Source organism: Pteronotus mesoamericanus, unplaced genomic scaffold (genome assembly GCF_021234165.1).
Source record: "Pteronotus mesoamericanus isolate MK-2021 breed Mesoamerican mustached bat unplaced genomic scaffold, CSHL_Meso_final contig_101, whole genome shotgun sequence".
Classification (NCBI taxonomy): Eukaryota; Metazoa; Chordata; class Mammalia; order Chiroptera; family Mormoopidae; genus Pteronotus; species Pteronotus mesoamericanus.
Window position 1 is genome coordinate 14,248,565 of NW_026555001.1, and position 20,979 is coordinate 14,269,543.

The 20,979-nt window shown below is 51.5% G+C and overlaps 1 protein-coding gene across 1 annotated transcript in view; it reads right to left on the reverse strand.

Moving 5' to 3' along the window:
• Positions 1-20,979, reverse strand: part of PLB1 (phospholipase B1) — a 116,186-nt gene that overhangs the window by 15,576 nt on the left and 79,631 nt on the right. Inside the window, exons 36-49 of the mRNA XM_054565700.1 lie at positions 20,595-20,646; positions 20,121-20,201; positions 19,555-19,620; positions 18,757-18,857; positions 17,689-17,770; positions 16,926-17,030; positions 15,741-15,836; positions 15,144-15,215; positions 9,072-9,137; positions 5,905-5,965; positions 5,305-5,363; positions 3,386-3,453; positions 3,083-3,126; positions 2,766-2,865 (exon numbers count right to left, since the gene is read on the reverse strand). Of these exons, the coding sequence (XP_054421675.1) occupies positions 2,766-2,865; positions 3,083-3,126; positions 3,386-3,453; positions 5,305-5,363; positions 5,905-5,965; positions 9,072-9,137; positions 15,144-15,215; positions 15,741-15,836; positions 16,926-17,030; positions 17,689-17,770; positions 18,757-18,857; positions 19,555-19,620; positions 20,121-20,201; positions 20,595-20,646 (1,053 nt within the window). The remainder of the gene's footprint in view (positions 1-2,765; positions 2,866-3,082; positions 3,127-3,385; positions 3,454-5,304; positions 5,364-5,904; positions 5,966-9,071; positions 9,138-15,143; positions 15,216-15,740; positions 15,837-16,925; positions 17,031-17,688; positions 17,771-18,756; positions 18,858-19,554; positions 19,621-20,120; positions 20,202-20,594; positions 20,647-20,979) is intronic.

Below are 20,979 nucleotides of genomic sequence, written 5' to 3' on the forward strand. Positions count from 1 at the left end.
CTCCAAGGAATTTTGCTGGATAAAAGAGATTTGACAAGCACACATAGTCTATGATCCCATTTACATAAAATTCTAGAAAGCTAGACTAATTTATAGTGACAGAAAGCAGGTCAGTGGTTGCCTGGTATGGGGTAGGGACAGGAAGGGGCAAGAGGGAGAGGTTACAAATGGGCACAAGGAAACTTTGGGGAGGGGTGATGGGTGTGCATCATCTTGATTGCAGGGATGGTTTCACAGGGATGTGCATCTATAAAACTTATCAAATTGCAGGCTTTTAAAGGCAGTGTATTGTAGGTATATGAGAAGTTATGTCAGCAAAGAGATACAGCCAATAGAGGCTTCCTTGGGGAAGATATAGAAGCAGCCACGGGTACAGGATGGCCATTTAAAATCTCTGTGTGGCCACGATGAGCCAAGCACAAGGCCAAGCACAGCAGACACCCTCCCTGCCTTTGTTTCTCATTCACTCACCCAGGATCACACCCATACACTATTGTTATTGCTGGGTACATCAGATAGCTATAAAGAAAGCTTGTCCTGGTTAAAGGTAACCTATACCCTTTTAATAGGTTCAAGATGTGCCGAGGGGAATTCATGGGTGATTAGCCCACAGGAGCACTAGGGGGGAAGTCAGGAATGCCCACGTCCTCCTCCCTTCCGCCAGGTTCTTCGGGCTCAGAGCAAGCCTCGCCTCCCCCACGAGCCTGCTCTTTGAGCTCACGATCCACGCCGCCTGCATTTCCTTTTCTGTCCCTGTGCAAAGAGCCCTGCTCTTGGAGTTCTCCTTTCAGCTCTGCTAGTAACTTGTTGGGTGAGCTTACCCAAGTTACCAAGTCCTGCTAGGGCTGAATTTTTCTCACCTTTTAAATGAAAAGGTTGGATGAGATGACTTCTGGGGTCCCCCTGTCTGGGGCTGCCTCTGTATTTGGAGTGCCTAGTCCTCATGCCACCCTTTTCTGTTCTCTTGGCTGCACTCCCAAGCGCAAAATCATTTCAGTCTGCAATGTTGCCATACGCAACAGTCCCCCCCCCCAAAAAAAAGTTATGTTTGTTTAGTCTCCTTACCCAGACAGCAAGTTCTTTGTAAGGAGAAAGTTCACCTTTTTTTGACTGTTTTGTATCTTTTAGTAACCACCTCAGGGCTCAGCTCCTGGCAAGTGTCCAGTGAATTCTCGCTTGCTGATTGATTGAAGGGAGGTTAGATGTTTACTAAAACCTTAAAACTAAATACCCTAATAATGGCAAACTTCTTTTTTTTGCATACATATTACATACTGTTGTGAGTGCTTTCCATGGATTATTACCTCACTTAATCCTTATGACAACCCTGAGAAATGGGTACTATTATTATCCCTATGAATAGATGATGCAATGAAGACTCAGAGATACCAAGTGACTTACCCAAGGTCCCACAGCTGGCACATCTGGGAGCTGACATCTCCACACACTGGGTCTGACCCCAGGCCCCTTATCTTAATTGCTCTGCTGTGGTGTTTATCTTTCTGTTTAGGTGAACTTACCATTATCTACACCATCCTAGGCACAGAGTGTAGATAAAGGAGAGAGAGAACCATTCTCCAACCTTGCTTACTCAAGTCAGTGGCTTACTCTCCTTTCCCCAAACACGGGCGGGGCACCAGAGACAGAACAAGAAGCTGCGAGTCAGGGCTACTTCCCCTGCCACCGGTTCTTCGTTCCGGTGGAGGCACTGAGCAGCAGTAAACTAGAAAAGGCAGTGAGAGAGGTGAAGCAAGAAAGCGGCTGAAACATCGTCAACAGACGGAGGAATCGCCTCCTGGTTAATGAAGCCTGGGCTGTGGAATAATGATGAAAGGACAATGATGATGATGATAATGATAGTAACTATAATGACAATAGTCATATTAGCAGTGAGGTGTTGACGTTGTGACCCCACGAAGCCCCGGTTTTTCACAGAAAAAGAAGCTCTTCCTGCTTATGACGCTGAGGAACTGACATAGCTTCCTGTGGCTCAGAGACTCAGACAGAGCGTGGGGCCCTCCTTACAGGGCCTGAAAAGAACGCTCCCTGTAAACACAATGAGTCAAGACAGTGTTGTCTCCCTGGTGATCCGAGTGCAGCAATCCTGCTGCAGAGCAAATACCCAGCACTTTCCGTGCAGAAAATCAATGAACTCTGTCAGGCATTTCAGCTTTAATTGTCTGGGTTATTGTCAACAACAGAAATCTGAGTGAAAACAAACAACTACCATGCTGCTCCAGGGGCCTGAATATCTAACTCCCTAATGTCAAAATAACAGCGTTTTCAGCATCAAGCACTAGAGATTCTGAGGCAGCGGGGGAGAGAGGAAAGGTGGCCGTCCATAGAGTCCCACACTAAGTGCTGAGCGCCTGAGAAGTTCGGGAGGTCAGCTGGAGCACCTTGCGGGGGTGGGAGGCACTACCTCCTGCTGCCCCGAGAGGCAGTAACAGCACCGTGGGGCAGAACAGAGGCCCTGAGTCAGCCTGGTCTGATCCTGGCACCTCTGATAACTTTCTCTGATAAGCTTGGATCATTTGGGGAACTTTCTAAGCCTCAGTGTCCTGAAGGGTGCGAGGATTACCTGAGAGCATCCACGTGCGGAGCCGGCTCAGGGCCAGGCACACAGAGGCACCCCATTCGTGCACGGCAGCCATCGCTGCTCACCTGGGGCCAGGCTCCCAGGAACCAGCCTACCTCCTTCTATTTAGCCTCCAGGACCTCCCAGCCTGCCCTCCGTTCTCCCTCCTGGCCCCACGTCCACTCACCGAGCCCTGGCCCCTTCGACAGCTACATTCAGTCCTGCTGTCTCCTCCTGTGTGCCGGTGGAGAACCCGAATATTCGAGGATTGAACTTCTTCAGAATGTCTTTTAAGAGGGAGGAAGCAGACAGCACGGGTGAGTGGGAGATGGAGGTGCCGTGTTGGGGCACGGGCTGGGGAAAGGACGGTTTTGGGTCTTTTCGGGGCTGGCTGCCTTCCCTCCTTGCAGACAACCTTCTCTTCTGTTTCTCAGGGGAAGGCCGTGGCCCCTGCGAACAGCTGTTGTGGCTACAGTGATGGTGCTTCTTCGTGTGGCTACTTACTGGGCAGTGTCGTGTGGGTCTCCAAGACCCCGTCCCCTCCAACGCTGGGGAAGAGAAACACATTTGTTCAAATCCCCTGGCCTGCTGCTGCGCATGTCCTCCTGTTTCTGAGTCAGAGCCAGAGAGTCTGCCCCTGGAGGGGATTCCCATTCCCTTAGGACCAACATGAGCACCAGGGTCTCTCCTTGCTTCTCAGAGCTGAGCCATGGAGCCTGGCCCCGCCTCTGGAGGCCGACAGGGAAATACCACTCCTGCCCCTCTGGGGGAGTGTCGCCCACAGAAAATAAGTGGAGAAGTCCTCACCTCCAGGAGAGGCCCCGCCAGGACACGAGCAGGTCACTGGAGTTGCTGGGGCGGGCTCCCACCGCCGTCTGTGAAAGGCGAAGAGGAAGCAGGCTGCAGGCCCGGGCTGGGCCGGGGCCAGGCTGAGGGCGCTGGGAAAGGCCCTCTGTCCCCCCGGTGGCTGCCGGGACCTGGATTTACCTTTTCTGAACATGGTACCAGCTTTTCCCTGGGACATTTAATCTCTGAGTTGTCCTGACTCCCTGGTCCTCTACATGCAACCAGTGACCAAGTGTTAAAAGAACCAAGATTCTTCCTTCTCAGCCTCTCGAGCCCCCACCTCTTTCTTTTTGTTCCCTTTGCCGTATTCTGAGGTGAGGCTGCTATCGTCCTGCCATGGGCAACCCTCTGACCTCCCACCTGACCGCACAGCCCCCTGCGTCTGTTCCCTTCTCACCTCACCAGGCTGTCTGTCTGCTCTCCTGAGCACACATGTCTCCAAACTTCCCCTTGACGCCGACCTTTCAGCGGGCTTCTCTTACCGCCCCCCCCAAAGCCAACCCCCATTACCAGCTCTCTGAGCTCACCATAAGCTGGTTTCCACCTTTCTTCCTTCGTTCACCCGCTCCTTTCCTGCCACACGAACCTCCTGGTCTAAGCAAATTGATCCGAAGGCTGAAGGCCTTGGACCAGCCTGTGCCATGACCACCAACTCCATCCCTTCCGGGCAGACTGAATTCCCTCCTGCCCAGCCTGGAATGTCTAATTCATTCTTTAAGGGCTTTGTCGGTTTCTACCTCTTCTATAAAGCTTTCTTTAAATGCCCTATCTTAAAAAAGAAATTCTTCTTTGAAACTTATAAAAAAAAATACATATGTACCATAACTAGTAAAATGATACAGTAATCTTGCCCCATTCCCACCTGGCCCCTGACCCACATGTACACATTACCAAAGCTAATTAATGGGGACGGGCCTGGTGTGTTTGTATGTGTATGTATGTATGTGTGTGTATCCTTTTATAGCTATATATAAAAATATATTTATATATAATATATAATACATTATATATGTAATAAATAATATATAACATTATATATAAATACATTTTTATATATAAGGATATATCCTTTTATAGCCATATATACTTATATATAAAAAATATATTTTTATATATATGTGTATATATATATATACACACACAAAGACAGATATATAGATCCTTTTATAGCTTTCTCCATGTTCATACCAAAAGTAAAACACATTCACATACCTACGGGGAAATTGTTTGTTTTTACAGAATGAACACCTGATTTTAAAAGTCCTGTATGCTATCTATATGATTAGGTAGCTGCTGTGTAAGTTTCTTGTTTTCCCAGTTGAACAAATTTCTTGAGGGTCACGACTGTGCCTCATACTTCTCTCCGCTCAGAAGGGCCAGCAGAGCGCCTTGCACACAGCAGTAGCGAAGCAGCTGGCTAACATGACTCACTTAGTGAGATCGTGCCATCTGTGTGCAGGAACTGGGCTCCCTCTGCCCCGGGGAATGCATCTCTAAGCGGGGTGAGCGGCGCTGGGCAATGTGTGGTAGACCCAGCGCTCTGTGAATCAGGGAGCAGGAGATGAGTTTTCTGACAGAGGCAGGGGGACTTGGATGAGCACCACAGCACACAGATGCAATGCTCGGGGACAGTGTGGATGGGCGGGGAGGGTAGGCAGCCTCTACCTGGGGATGGGGGTGGTGCTTGAGCTGGACTGTGGAAGGACGGAGGGTGGGGCGTTCTACAGAACCTGGTGATGTCTGTGGCTGCCTGGCTGTGCTCAGTGCCTGACACATGCAGTGCTCCTTAGTGTCAGCTAAATGCAGAGCCAGCTTGGAGGAGGAGTTGATTCTGCACAGGGGTTGGCTGGTGCCCACACCTGGTGCAGTTCAGTACTCACCGTCAGCGAGTCACCCAGGGCGGCTACCACTTTGATATCTGCTGGTCGGAGCTCATGGACTAGGACAGACAGGCAGGAAGATGGATGGTCAGGAGGAGGTCTTCCTTTTAAAGTATAAGCTTGACCAGAAGTCTGAGATTCTGTTGTAGTCCCACAGGTTCCCATTACACTTATTTCCAGCTTAGGGCACTAGCAAGTTTGCCTCTTGTGTCCATTTAGAGCAACCAAGACAATGAAGGTAATGGCCTTGATGGTTACTGGACATCCTGAAGGAGCCCAATTCACACTGGAGTGGTCCAGGGAAGTTCTGGCTGCTGGCATCATGAGCATAGGTAGAGAGGACCCCAATCCCTGACTGCCCCCACCAAAGTGCTGGGCAGGGAGGCCTGAGGGACACCATTGGGACCAAGTGGACCAGAAGTGGGATTTGTGGAGAGGCCTGGGGGCCCAGCAGGGGTTGCAGGCCAGCTTGTCATGGGTTGCACTGCACAGGAATCAGCAAGGCCTGCTCGAGGCTCCAAGGTATGTTTGTCGGGTCTCCCACCACCTGTGCACTCCGCGCGGCCCTTAACTGAAGCAGGGAATGACGTTCTCACTCACCCGAGGTGGGAACACTGCTGGAAGTACTCCATTCCACACACAGGAAGTCACTGCCCCAGTTCTAAATCAACAGGAAGAAAGATGCAACGCCCAGCACCCATTGTGCAGGGCAGTTAGCTTTAGCCCAAGAATTAGCTAAGTAATTATTAGTAGAGGCTAGAACTATGTGACTGCAGGGGGTCATGTGAGGGTAAGACCTGTTGGTTGTAGACGGACTGTGAGGGGCATGAGAGAGGAGGAAATGGGTGTCTGCCTCTCCCTATACACAAAACACACCATGGTGGGCACGCACATGCACACTCACACAGCCTTCTTCATCTCCACTATCTATACTCTCAAGGGGAGCCGGCAATCCTACCAAAGCAAGGGAAACACAGGGCAGTGATGCTACAGGTTGTCTCCCAGGGGAACAGAGACTTGGGCGCCTAATGGACACCCAAGACTTGGGACTAGAGATGGGTGTTGGCCTTGCTGTTTGACAGTAAGCTAATTCGTTAGAATGCTTTTAGGAAAAGAACATGAAAGTTTTGCAATTGCTAAGTTCCTGGTTTCTGCATACTTTTTTCCTGCACATGTGTATATCTTTTTGGATATTTAACTTCACAGCCAACCAATTCCTTGCATGTGTAAAACTTAATGCCTGTAACCTGGATACTGTTAGTCAAATTTGTTTGTTTCTATAATACAGAACACCTTTTCCAGGTGCTGGAGGAAGGGATGGGGTGAGAAGCAGGGGACACAGAAATTACCAATGCCAGCAAGCTGGAGGAGAAGTCAAATCTCTTGTGTAGAGTCCCACACATCTGCATGTCCCCAAGGTGGCCTGAGAGACAAGCCCAGTGCAGGACGCACAGGAGAGCTGCACAAACAGGCACTGACTGGTCGGCTGATTCTCTGCCAAGGCTTTGGAAGCCCATCTCTTCTGTTTTAGTTGGATAATGATGAAGACAAAACACTCCTCTAATGAGGGAGCAAAATGAAACTTCTTTTAAATAGTATTTGCTTAATTTGATAGAATTTAGTTTATTCCAAGGAACTGCTCAATTCCTCACACTGATGGATTCCTTCTCCTGTGCGGATGTTCTACTGCAGTCAGGAATATGCTTGTGTGCCAATGACAAATATTGGGAGAACTGCCATTGAAAAAAAGAAGGTCTGGAGCCATGAGTACTAATTTAGAACTCTCTCCACTAGCTGGTGAGCCCCAGCCAAGCAGGTGCTGTGCAGCTTCCCAGACACAGGTGGGAGTGTGAGCATGCTCATCTGTCAGAGGGGAGAACCACATGCTGCAGTGTCCAGATCCCCTGGGTGTCCTGCTAAATGCAGATTCTGACTCAGTAGGACTCGGGTGGTGCCCAGGACTCTGCATTTCTAACCAGTTCCCAGGTAATGTTGATGCTGCCTGTCTGTGGCTAAACTAGCAAGGTATTAAAAACACATACACGCATTCTAGGCCTGGGTTTCTCACTCGTCCAGCAGCAGAAGCAAAGACAGAGAGACTGTAAGATCCAAAAGGGCAGGCCCAGGCCCACTCGGCTCACTTTATCTACCCAGCCCTTAGCACAGTGCCTGCTTCATGCCGGCATCCAATAAATAAATAAATGCTAAATAATTAAATGCCTAAGTGACGAGACGCCGCTGACATTTTGATTATAATGAATTTTGGTCGATAGTGTGCCTGGGACAAAGCTCCACTGGGCTAATGCGAGCCTGAAAGAATCCAGGGAGGCTGCACGGCTGGCATTCCCCCGGCCATGACGCTGTCATGGCTGGATCCCAGAACTCAGAACCTAACAGCTCATCAGTAATTTCCTATGGGCGGGTCTCAGTGCGCAGCGAGCTTACAGAAGGCCCTTCCTCAGTCACTGCTGCTGTGCCCCAGTCCGTTTTCCACACTAGTCAGGGAGACCTTTTCAAAGGTGAAGAATATGTCGCCCTCTCTCAGCCCTTCCAATGGCTTCCCGTCTCTCTCCACCTGGAGTCCAACCTTCCTACTTAGGGAATCAGATTTTGGGTGATCTGGCCCCTGAAAACTCCTCTGATCTCATCACCTCCCTCTACCTAATTCACATGCCCACAGCCACCATGATCTTCTTTCTCTTCCTTGAATATAGCCAACTCAGCCCCTTTTCTGAAGCTTTGTGTTCCCTGGTCCTGCCTGGGACCCTGGCTCTCCAGATAGCTGGTGTCTTTTCATCATGCATGTCCCTGCTCAAATCCTTCCTCCTCAGAGAGGCCTGGCCTGCCCAGCTCATCAGAATAAAAAAAAAAAAAAAAAAAAAAAAAAAGGACTGTAAGCCCCATGAGGGATAGGACCCATCTGTCTGTTCTTCTGCTCTGTCTCCCTCGAATAGTGCCTGGCACGCAGTAGGTGCTCAGGGTGGAACTGACCTTTCTCTAACTCCCCAAGGGGAGGGCCATGTCTGATACCTCTCTGAAGTCCCTCCGGCCTCTAACACAAGATTGGACATACCATAGATGCTCCACCAAAACTGGTGGTTGAGCCTCTGTCCTGGTGGCCAAAGGACCAGATCTGGACCAGGCCTGCCCTTCGAGGCCTGGTGTGGTCCAAGATCCTCCAGGCCACCTTTGGATTAGCAGTCCTTAAAGGCCTGAATCCTTTGGGGTTCCTCAGAGCCAGTACGACTGACTTGAACCAAGCCAGCCTTGGAGACCCACCTGGATATGCATGATCTTTCCACTGGGCCCAGCCCCTGGAATTAAGATACGTTCTGCTCAGCCTTCACCTTTCAACAAGTCAAAGGCACATTGTACCTACTGCCTCCCTGTCATCCCTTCTTGAAAGGCTGAGCTGCCTAATCAGAAATGATGTTTGTACAAAAAGGTCAAAGAAAACGGATCCATGAGCACTTCCTCTTGCTGGCTGCTGATGTCAGGTAAGCACTGGGGAACAGGTTAGGACAGTCCCGGAACTCTGTGGTTCAGGAAATTTTTTTTTACATTCCAATTTCCCGTTTGTAAGAAGTCCCGGAACTTTGTGGTTCAGGAATTTTTTTTTTTTTTTTTTTTTTACATTCCAATTTCCCATTTGTAAGAAGGGTACATTTCTGCTTAAGCGAATACTCTGAAACCTGCATCACACCCCGAGTCACTGGCTGGTGGAAATGGTCTGTCCCTGAGAGAGGCAGGCGTGAGCCAGGAGTTACCTCGATGGCTGGCTTGGTGGGGTAGGTGTAGTTGCTGTTTCGGAGGGTCCTCAGGAAAGGCTCGTTCTGAGAAAAGGAACCAGAAAAGGAAGTTATCTGACGATATCAAAGATTGCTTAGGAAAGATAAGAACTAATAATCCTGTCCTCTAGATTTATTTAACATGATTCTTCTGCATCCAATAGGAAGAGCTGTATAAACACAATTTTGTTCATTCCCTAGAGGGTTTTACATATCAGCTTTGGCAAGGGATACACAATGAAAGCCCTGAAAAAGGGTTCCCTGTATGTTTGATTCATGGCTCTATGCTTCCATTTTCTCCCTAGCACCTGAGCATCTCCCTAATCATTGCAATGATCTTTTTTCTTTCCTTTGTAATTTCTCTGGCAAGCGATTCATATTACAGTATTATGATTATGAATTTATTTTTAATATCTGCTTTCCTCCTCTTTTGAACTGTGTGTCTTACCCCCTTCTGGTTGGCTTCATACAGTTTGGTCACGCTTTTTCTCATGAACATCCTCTTCATTCCCTACTCACCTATGCACTTTATGATTGGTTCTAACACAAGCCCAGTCAAGAATCCAAGTCTGTCCAGTTGCAGGTGATGGGTTCATCAAGAAGGACGAATGGAGGCAAAGGAGAAATGTGAAAAGCAAGGGAGTGAAAACACATAAAAGTGATGGTGAAGCAAGAATTAGTTAAGAAGACCGAGATCAGGAAATACCACAAGGCCCAGGGCTATCAACTCTTTCACAATGATGTGAAAAGGGAGGTAGAAGGGCCATGGTCTGAAATTTGGGAATAAGAAGAAAGAACCAGAGTGCTGGAGAAGAGGTCATTGGAGATCAGTTCCAGGGGTTGAAAGCTGACTGTTCACGGGCTGAACCCATCCAGGAGACATTTCGATTTGGACATTTTCGTTTATTTTCACCTGAATGGTGTTAACAGAGGAAGGGGAGTGAGAGGAGACAGAACCTGAATGCTCTCAGAAGAAACATGTTCTCTTCAGTTCTGGCCCCGCCGCTTCCTCTAGGCACATACCCAATCCCATTCACACTGTCGTGTTCCTGACTGGCCTCAGATCCAAGTTTGCAACCCCTGAAACCCCCCATTTTACAAATGAGGAGCAGCTGAGGTCCAGAGGGTGGAAGAGATCTGTTACAGGTAGAGAGCAAGTAGTGAGTGAGAACATGGCCTAGCTGGTTTGGCAGGCCTTCCTGACTAGAAGTGGCCTGGCTCCATTCCTCATGCTGGTATCAGGCCCTGCATGTTCAGAGAGCAAGAGGAAGAGGGGGACTCGACAGTCACCTTGGGGGACCAAATCTCCATGCACAAATCTCCCAACCCACAGCCCCCTGGCTCCCCAAACACCATGTGTGTGTCTCTTTCCTTCTGAGTCTCTGTTCCTAGCTGACACATGGGCCAGAGGAGCACTCAGGGCCAGGGACAGGAAGTGTGTCCAAGACTGTCTGCAACAGCACAAGGCAAAAGAGGCCTTACAATGGCATGTCACCATGGCTAACTAGGCTTGTCTCCAGCTAATGTCATTTAGCATCCGCTGAGCATTCCCCATCACATGAGGGCAACCTGGGAGTGTCCTATACATAACTGACCCACATTTGTCAAGCGCCCATGTGTTTAGCACTAAACACATCATGCTGGGATGAGGGGAGGATATAAAGGGGCTTACAATCAAGTCAGGCAGAGAGGGTGAGAAGCTAGGAGGTAGCAGTGAAGCATCAAAGAATGTCGTGGCCTTCGTTGCAAAGAATAAGTGCAACAACTGATGAGTCCTCAAAGACTGGACTTTAGTGGGGGGCACGTTGCTAATTAATATACTCCCCCCACTTCAAGGGAACTTGATTGGGCCTAATGTCTAGGGGCTAGAGCTAGTCCCAGAGTGGCCAGCACAGGAAAAACAAAAGGACAACGAAGCACCCTGACCTTACAGAAGTGCTGAAAGTCATACTGGAGAGTCTATCTGGTCATATGACCCAAGAGTTGGGGGAGGGGCCAGAGAGGAGAGACTGAGTCAAAGGGGTGGGAGGTCAGGGAGACACTGTAATTCGGCGGGAGGGAGGCCAGAGCAGGAATAATAAGAACAGGTCCAGGCCAGTTGCAGGCAGGTGGACTGGGCTGCCCAGGGCTTGTTTTATTGACCAGGGGCTGTGTGGTGTGTGCATGAGTCAGAGTGGTTTAAAGGCCTGGAGGTGAGCAGATTACTGGGGGAGAGATTCCATCATTAGTCCGACAGGCTCTGTTAGGCTCTGTTTGTAACACTGGTGAGTAGAAGGTGAAGCCTATTAAACACTGGGACAAGGAAGTCTGTGCAAAGACGGTGTTGCCTGCCTGGGGGTGGGGCAGAGCCAGGGCAGCCACCTGATGTGAGTCAGCAACGTGAGTCAGAGGCTTCGGGAAAAGGTCATGTTCATCTTGGCTGTGTCACTAGGTTTAAAGTTCCACGGTGAAGGAGTGGCGGTTCTTTTTTTTCTGTTCCGTGTTGCTCGGACCAAACCGGAGTGTACAGGCAGGCCTGGGCACCGCCTGGAGAGGGGCCGTGTTCCAAGGAGACATACCTACTACATGAGACAGGGTTTAGAAGGCTCGTCTGTGACAAAGGACTGAGGGAACTGAGGGGAAGGCTCAGGGACGGGCGGTGGGGACGGTAGGAGGGAAGAGGACATAACAGGCCATGCCATTCCAAATGCTGGTGCGTGACCTACTAGGCTAACTTCACAACCTGTTAATGGGTAGCGACTTGGCAGTTTGAAAGGCACTGCCTTGAGAGTGTAGACATTGAAGTAGAGGCTGTGGTAATGCCTCAGGAGGGATGTGGTAAAATATTCCATTTATTCTATGAGAATTACATCAACAGGACCCCCAGGTACTCCCCGCTGAGATCCTAAGGTTATATAACCCCCTGTTGTTTTATGATGGGAATGTAGGACCAGCTAACTTTCAGTATACCAAGTGCTAAGGGTCTAAATGGGGGGCGGGATGGTGGTGGAGCTGGGTACTGGGGTGGGCTAGAGGGGCACTGGGAAGTGTCCTACTGGATAGGGCTCCTGCCTGAGCCTCGGTGCCTGCAGAGAGGTGGAAACCACAGTAACACTGACAGAAATAGAAAAGTCCTCAGGACCATCAAGTTTGGAAAGACAGATATTTAGTTCCTATTTTGACACTCCACACTCAAAAATTATTTTTTGAGTGACAGTTTGTTGCGTTTGAGGTGATGGTGAGAGCAGAGCAGGATTTTAGGAGATTTAGAAATCCAAAGCATCAAAAGGGAATAGCGTCCCCGTATATAATTCAAAATAGAAACACCGCTAAACAATGTGTGTAATGGAATCGAACAGGCCTCTGCTTTTTCCAACATGAAAGACTGGATGTAAGTCACTTGAAACTATTTTGGTTTCTCCCTTTCCTGGCCTCTCTGCTTCTCCCTCTCTCTGTGCATCTCTTTGGTTCCCCTGCTTTGTTGATACCTTGACCATCCCTTTAAGCTGCTGCCTGGGTAACTTCACACTATGTAGGGAAAACAGTTCTTAAGGGTTAGAAACACAGAGGTGGAGTTTGGGAAAGAAACAAGAACTACAGACACAGAGATACAGACACAGGCTCATACAAAGAATTTAACAGGAACTCCTGGGAATGGACAAATCCCAGAGTGAGGGGCCAGGGGAGAGAGAAGAGAGAACAGGCCTGAGACATGACAGTTGGACAACGTCCACATTTTTGAGGCTGGAAGAAGGAAGGAGGGTCATTAGAAGAGACAAGAATGGACAGCAACTAGAAAAACATGACAATGAGGAGCTTTTGCACACCCAGGAAACCCATGGAGGAGGGAATTAACTTTGTCAAGTGCTTAGAGAGGGCCAGATGAATAAGAGCTTAAAAAGGACTGTGTTGGTCTGTCAGCTGCTTTCTTCAAAGCCTGAGGAGCTACTGGCAGCTGCCCCAGGTTAGGGAAGGAGTGGGCAGAGAGGGGATGGAGGCAGGAAGGGAATGACAGTCATCGTCCACAGAGTGGTTATTCAAAAGTTGGCTGTAAAATCATTTGTCCATTCTCAAAGTCCACCAAAATCCGTGGAGTGTTGGTAAGAGCCTGACCTGGCCAGGCAGAATGAGCCTGCAGTTGACTAGGGGGGGGGAGGAACAGGGAGGAGGCTGAGAAAGCTCCCAAGTGCTCGCATCCATCTCGGCCCCCTCCTCCCCTATGGGTCCTGCCTGTTGCGTCTATGTTTAGACACAGCTAGCACTAAAATACGTGCTGCCTGGCCCCTGGCAGCTCACGCTGAGCTGCTGGTGGACTTTTATATAGCTCTGAGGCACACAGGAGGGAGCAGATGGGACCTGAGGAACACAGAGCGCTCCATTGCCTGGTGCCGTGAAATTGGGCTGGCCAACAGATGGAGCCTTTGGGAATGGGCTCTGGGGTTGCCTGGCAACCGCTTCTTCCAGGCTGGGCTTCTACGGTTCCAGGAGGCTGGATTTGCTCTCCTCTGCTCACCAATGGCTCAGTCAGGCTCTGTCCAGGAGGAGGAGCGGAGCCCACTGTGACCTGAGTGTTGGTGGAGTGACACCCTCTTGGGGTTCCTTGCCTGGTCTGCGGCAAAGGGTAGCACAGCTCACCTTGAAGCCCATGGTGATAGAGCTCTCCCTGACCCAGTGCTTCAGCTCTAACCTGGTGCTTAATAAATATTTGTGGGGAGGAAGGGCAACAACGGCTCCCTGGAATGGATTGTTAGTACTTTTACTATTTAATGGAGGGTTGAATGGGCAGATTGGAGAGGGTTTTCCATGGCTGATGTTCAGTATGGCCATAGGAACTGTAACAATATTGACACTCTTACCTCCTGTACGATTTACAGCCTCTGCTCTGAGTCCCCAAATGCCCCCGCTAGAGAGGTGGCCCGGTTCTTCCCCCAGGACCCCTTGGACATGCTTAGGACTTAGCAATCAGGCCCTTTATTCCCGCCACAGCAGAGTCCGCTGGGCCTGTGCCGCAGCCTCTTGGCCAGCGTCTGACCTTTGGAGCGGAGGCATCCGTGGTGGCCTTGTTGCTCCACCGTTGGACTATCTCCTTTGGTCCACATGCCAGAGCCAGCAGCCAGGCCCTCTGCTGCCACTGCCCTCATTTCCACAGCCCTCCTTCCCCACTGCTCTGGTTCTCCTGATGAGGCTGACGGCACACAGGCTGAGCCTGGGCTGCAGACAGGGGTGGGGACGGTAGCAGATAGGGCGCAGGGGGTCCGGAAGGGCTGCCACCCTCTCTGGACCCTGGCAGACACATGGGGGAGCTGCGGGGCCCTTCCCCCGCTCCCTGCCTAGAGGGTAGGAGCTGGTGACGCAGCTGCCCCCGGAGGGAAACCCAGTCTCCCAGATTGGGTCAGAACCTCCTGCTTTTATTGCCGCTGAGGGCTCTCGGGCCTTGGCCTTATTTGGTTAAGAAGTCATAAGACAGAGCCTCGAAGAGGGAGCTGAAGGCATGCAGAACATGAACCTGCCCCCACCCCAGGCCTGAAATCCAGCTGAACAACCACTTACATTTTCCTCCTTAAAAGGAGCTGAGTTCCTACCAAGGCCACCCCGGCTTGCTCCTCCTCCACGCATCTCCCGCACCGTCCTCTTTGACCCTATCCCTGCTGGAAACTCCTAATTCAGGCTCTACCACCACGAACCACAACTTCGGACCCGCAGGCTTCTTGCTAGGCCTCCACCTGCAGTCTGACTTCCTCACCTGCCCCATGTACTGAGGCTAAAACAAGCCTTCTCGTCTTCCTCCTGGCTTCCTGACTCTCCTGCTCAAGAATCCATCTGCCTCACCCTGACCCTCAACCTCTGCTTAAACCCAGGCCTCCTCTCCCACCTGCTTCTCCCATTCCCAAAGCAACAAGGGCTTCTCCCCTTCCTGCTTTCCTTGACTTCCTTCCATCCTGCAAAGTCCATTGGCTTCCAGACGAGGGGCAAGGTGGGCAAGGAGGAAGCTGTGGGGGAGGCCAAAGGGGGTGGGGCGAGGTCAGAGCTCCAGCTTCCTGGGGAGAAATAAAGCAGGCCCTCCCGCATTACCTGAGTGGGGCAGGAGATGGCTACATCTGCTGTCAGGTCCAGGGTATCCGTTTTCCTTCCTAGCGGCTCAAGCTGATTGGGAAAGAACAAAGACACAGGTGTGCTCATTGGTTTCCATGGAAGTGAACATCCCCAGGCAGCAGGCTGCCATGGGAAAGCTCCAAACACGATTTCAGGGGCCTTGGCCTCCACCCCTGACTCTGCCAGCTGCCAGTTGCAGGGTATTGGGCAAGTCTCTCAGCTTCTCCAGGACTCAGCTTCCTCATAGACTCACAACACAGCAGGACTGTTGAGAAGCTTCCATGAGGTAACATGGCTTAAGCTGCCTGGCATAGGGGCGCACAGAGAATGTTGACTACGTGAGGGGTCTGCCTTGCATTCACGCAGAGTCCCTCAGCAGAGGTCAAAGCACAGAGGAGAAGGCATGGTTAATCCTGGGACCTTAGGGCTGTATTTTCAATTCAATAGACATCTACAGATGTGCCAGCCACTGCTCCTCTGCCCCTTGCTGGCAAAGGCAGGCCAAGAACAGTCCATTCTATGGATGCTGGTGCTTTGCTGTAGACTGGAACCCCAGTGGCACCCCACTTAATTTACCATATTGACCCAAAGGGCTCTGGAGAGCTGGGAGTGGAATTTCTGACTCGGGTGGATGCAGTCCGGGGCAAAGAAAGACATATCCGGGCGCCCATCCTGGAGGAGAGAAATAGATTTTTCTCAAGATCCTGTTGGTGCAGAGGGTTAAGAGGGAGCCACAATCATTGACCTGAGCCCTGGTCTTGACCCCTCAACCCCCTCCTTCCCGGAGGTGCTCTGAGCCATTGGACTTTTGCAGGGCTTGCTCACCTCGAGGGAGAGATCAGAGCAACCTCATAAATCAAAAGCCTTGGGTGATCGCAAACCCCCATCCTCCTTTCTGGCTCCACAATTTCCCTTATTTAATAATAAAAATAAAAAGTGCCATATTTCTTTTTAGGCATGCTGGTGTGAGGCCCTAGCCTATCCGTGGCTGAGGGAATATCTAGTCCCTAAGGGAGTCTTGGCCAGCCAACTGGGAAAAGCTACTTCCCAGTCACTGGCCAGGTAGAACTGGTGGTGTTGGTGGGGAGCATGGGGCTGAGCCTCAGGGAAGGCCTGGGCAAAGCCAATGCAGGGCAGCGTGCCACCCTCCTCTTCCTCAGGACTCACAGGGGCGCTAAAAGCCCCTTCCAGTCAGGTGAGGCCCTTAGGATGGCAGCCCAGCTGGATGGAGCCCAGGCCCTACCCCACCCACTTGCAGAGCTCAGCTGCAGCTGCGCAGAGTGGGAGTGTCAGGCGCAGAGCACAGCCAGGCTGCAAATGAACACCCCAAGTCCTCCTTTATGGCTACAGTGTCATGTACATATGGCAGAAAGTGAATCTTCTGGGGCTGACATATTCATATCTTGCCTCTCGGTCCCATATTTCCTGTGTGACTTTAGGAAGGCTGTTGACACCTCTGAGCCTGCGCTCTGTGGGGATGATAAAACTCACCTCAAAAGGCAGTTGTAAAGATTTTACGTCTGGCACGCACAGTGCCTGGCACATAATAGGTGCTCAACACAGCGGAGGCTGAGTGCCCATGCCCGGTTGCCTCTGGGAAGGCAGCTCAGATGTCCGAGGAGGCTGCACCCACCAGACCAGCACCTGCAGAGCCGCCTGAGTCTTTCCCATTTTATCCACACTCTGATGGAAACACGTGGCCCTTCTGCCCCGAACTTCCCTCCCTCTCTGGAAGCCCCATCGGAGAGGGCAGGGACGTACCTCCAGGACGGGGAGACTGATGTTGTAGAAGAAGGGCTGCAGCACCACGGAGAAGTCCTCCCGTGTGTCATAGCGGCCTGACTCCACCAGCTCACGCATGCTGCTCTGGGGACACACCCACAGGTGCCTTCAGCACAGGCCCTAGGTAGCCCGAGAGCCCAGTGGGGCAAGTGTGGGAGTGGTGGGCCGAGCCCCATCCCCCTGGGACATGAGACGGGGTGGGGGGAGTGCTGACTCAGCCCTTCTCTTGAGCAGGCAAACACTCTTGATTGCAAAGCTCTTTCCAGAGAATTGGGAACAGGTTGGGTCACCTTTTTGTTTTGCTTTTATGTGAACTACAAGCTCTGAAGGGCCAGGCTGGAAGTCCCAGAAGGAATGAAATCCTGGGAAGGGTCTCCAGAGAGCCCCCGGCCTGCCTGCTGAGGGGGTGAGGGGCAGGTGGCGTACGGGCAGCTGGACCGTGGGTCCCATGGGGCATCCAAGGCTACTGTCCTCCTCAGGTCAAGCATTAGAGTTAAGGCACTGTGGGCATCAGGGCCATGGCGGCTTTGCTTCCTAGGTTCCTTTGGAATGACTCCAACCATCCGGCTACCTGAGACACCTCAGCCAGGTGGGGCAGAGGAGGGGGCCTGGGTGGTGAAGTTCCCCCTCAAACCCTGAGCGGCTCGGCCCTCCCCTGGGTGCCTCCCCTGGGGGGCTCTGGGCAGGTGTGTTCACTGAGTGGGGGCAGGGGTGCGCCAAGTGGTGCCCTTCTTGGTCTCACCTCGTAGGCTCTGGCGGTGACCTCCAACCTGGCCAGCTCTTGGGAGTTCTCCCGAGGGGTCAGAACGCAGTTACAGAGGATGCTGCACAGAGAGAGGGAGGTAGGAGGGCGAGCTGGCGCTCTGGTCAGGGGCCGGTTCTGTGGCACAGGGCAGCTCCTCTGAGCCTGGGCTCTGGAGCCCATGTATTATGAGGCTCCGATGTGTGTGCTCAGGGGCAGGTTTCAGGCCTGACACGGGGACTGGATAAGCCCCCAAGGGCGCATGGATGAGCACCCTCTCACATTAACGGAGTCCCAGTGCCGGACTGCAGGCGCTGGGCCTGAAGTGAAGTACACTGAACGGATGAGTTTAGGCAATGAAAATGCAATGTTTAATTTTTTTTAAATAAAATAAAAATGCATCTTCGGTTACTGGAGCTGGTATTTGGGGGTCTCCAGTGGCTCATGTCCTTGGACATCTCCTCTGTTGACACAAGTGCCCCACTGTGTCTTCAATTTTGTTATGAATTATTTCATGCCCATAAAATATACTTAATGTTAAAAGAGACATTATCTCTAAAGCACTCAGGCAGTGCCTGGTTCACAGTAAGTTCTGTAAAAGTATTTGTTCAATAAATAAACATACATATAAGGTACAAATAACAATAAAACACACACCTATGTACCCTCTCACCCAGCTTAAGAACCAAAATCCTCCCAATTTGAAGTTCCCTCCCTAATCCACTTCTGCTAAAGGTGACTGGATTGTGTGGGTCATTTCGTCACCTCGGGTTCAGTTGACCATCCCATGCTGTTCCTTCATAGGCTGAGTGACACCGTCTCTCAAGCACGAGCCTTGCCCCAGGCCTGGCCTCACCCCGTGGCTTCCCCCGTATCACAGAGGCTCCTGCTGACCCCTTGAGGTTGGAGAAGGGGTAAGGCATGGCTCCAACTTCCCAGAAAGGGGTGGTTCTGGCACAAGAACCCCTTTCCAGACTTGGACACGTGGACAGACCCAGTCACAAAGACCCCAAGGAGTTACCGCTGCACAAGCTGGAACAGCGGATGAGGGCAGCCAGCACAGCCTACCTGGCCTGCTGCACTGGGCACTTGTCTGGGCTCCCCAGGAACACCTGCCGCATGACGCTGGGGCTCATGAAGTCCACAAGGTTGACCAGGGCTCTGGGCACCTGAGTGCAAGAGCACAGCTGGGAGGGGCCTCCAGGGGCTCCTCCCTCCAGCTGCCTTAGGGCCCTGAGAACACTGGGCTGCCCTAGGACCCTACAGGCCGTGCGCCCCCACGGGCTGCAGTGGGAATGGCACCTCCTGGAATGGGACAGCATGGCAGACCCAAGTCTAAAGGCTGAGAGGCCAGCTCCGTGCAGCCAGCAGTTAGTGAACCCAAATAGTCTAGCTTTAAATGTAGTGGGGTAGATGCCCCCTTGGGCAGGATGTCAGCCCTCGACCATTTGTCGTGAGCCCAGCCTGGACTAACTCTGCTGAGCAGGCCCAGGGACTCGGCTACCCAGAGAACCACCCGGTGGTCAGAGTGCAGGAGTGGCTTTGCTATGCGGGGGGTGGGGACAGAGCTCATTGCTGGGTGCTGAATCAGAGAAGGGCTTGCACTAGATACAATGTGTGGCCTAGCGTGCAGTGCCTGGCCTGGGAGCTGCCCAGCTGCTGCCACCAGGGAGTGTCCCAGGTAATAGTGTGGGGACGATTAGTACACACACTGCTTTTCCTTCCTCAAGCCTGACATCCTTCTGGGCTGATTCCAAATGCAATGAGGCTGCCCCGTGGGTGGGCCCTAACCTCTAGGACGGGTGGGTGCCTTCACCTTCTTTCCCCCTCCCTTTCCCCTGCCGTGCCCGGGCTGCTACCGCCCACCTCTCTGTGCAGGATGTCCAAGGCATTGCGGAGATGGCCAAAGAAGTTGGCTGCAGAATAGAGGTTCTGGAAAGAGACAGGAGGGAGAGGAGGAACTGGTTAGGAGGAGGGGGCCTCGGGGCAGTTGCAGGCCCCCCTCTGGCCTCCAGCTGTCCCCACCTCATCATGTCGGAATCTGAGATGAGCAGTTGCCCACTCGCTGTGATAAAAGCGGGCCAGCCAGAAGACGGGTACTTTCAGCCAGAGCTTAAGGTCAGGAGCTGAAAGCGGCAAGTCCTCCTTCTACTTGCCTGAGGCTTACAGTTTCTTCTCTTTCTGAATTCTCAGGAATTGTAAGGGAGGGAGGTAGAAGCACCATTGATCTGCCACCTGCTACCTTACACCACTGAGACATCAAGGGGGAGCCAGAAACCTGAGGGTCACGGGTAAGAAGCGTGTGCATGCACGCACCCATCGGCCTAGTTGTACAAATCTAGGGTTGACTTTATGGACTGTTTTCAAAGAGGAGCTCCCAGACCTACAGGTCAAAGTCAGGGGTGATGACAGGCCTGCCCGGCCCCTGTTACCGAATCTGTGCAGTAGTCGCATAAGTCACTGCCTCCGATCTGCACCGTGATGACCTTCCAGTCCTCATGGAAATTCACTCTCTACACAGGGGGAGGAAAACACTTCATGATTTCCAACAAACAAGCAAGCAAATAAAAAAATGCCACGGCTCTAGGAAATCCATTTAATGCTCTAAGGCTTCCTTGCTCACTTAAAATAGTAGAATCAGAACCTCAGAGCTGAAAGAATTTGAGAGGTTTCTAGACCACAGAATGTTAGCACCAGGAGAGACTTTCAAGGTCACTGTGATCAGCAACAAACATCTCCCCATTGACACACTCTCCCCTCCAGAAGGTACCCAACGACAGTTACCCTCCCGCCGCTTGAATGCCTCTCCTGACAGGGGGCTCACGGTCTTCATGGCAGACCAACCCACTGGGGACTTTTGTGGGTTAGAAAATTTTCGTTTAAAAGTAACCCTAAATCTGACTCACGTGGTCATCTTTCATCCTCTGTACCAGAGTGTGGACTTGGCTTGCAAGTTCCCTGAAAAGAAGAGGAAATCAGTCCTGTTCAGGAACAGTGCCTGGATTATTCCCCTCAAAGGGCCTGAACTGGAGGTTTTCATGGCCTTAGCCCAACTACATGAGCTGGTAGAGACCCTGAGGCTGAGGGACAAGGAGTTACTTGCTTGTTGCAGAGAGTTATTACCACAAATAACCCTCTGAAAGTCCAATTGTGTGTTTGTCTTAAAGTTGTGATCGAAGGTACAGCCAATTATATCTGTTGCTCATAATCTCCTTTCTAGAACTACTCGTGCAAAGTGTCTTCGAGGATTCCATCTCTGAAGGTCCCTGAAGTTAGATCTGGGACAGCTGT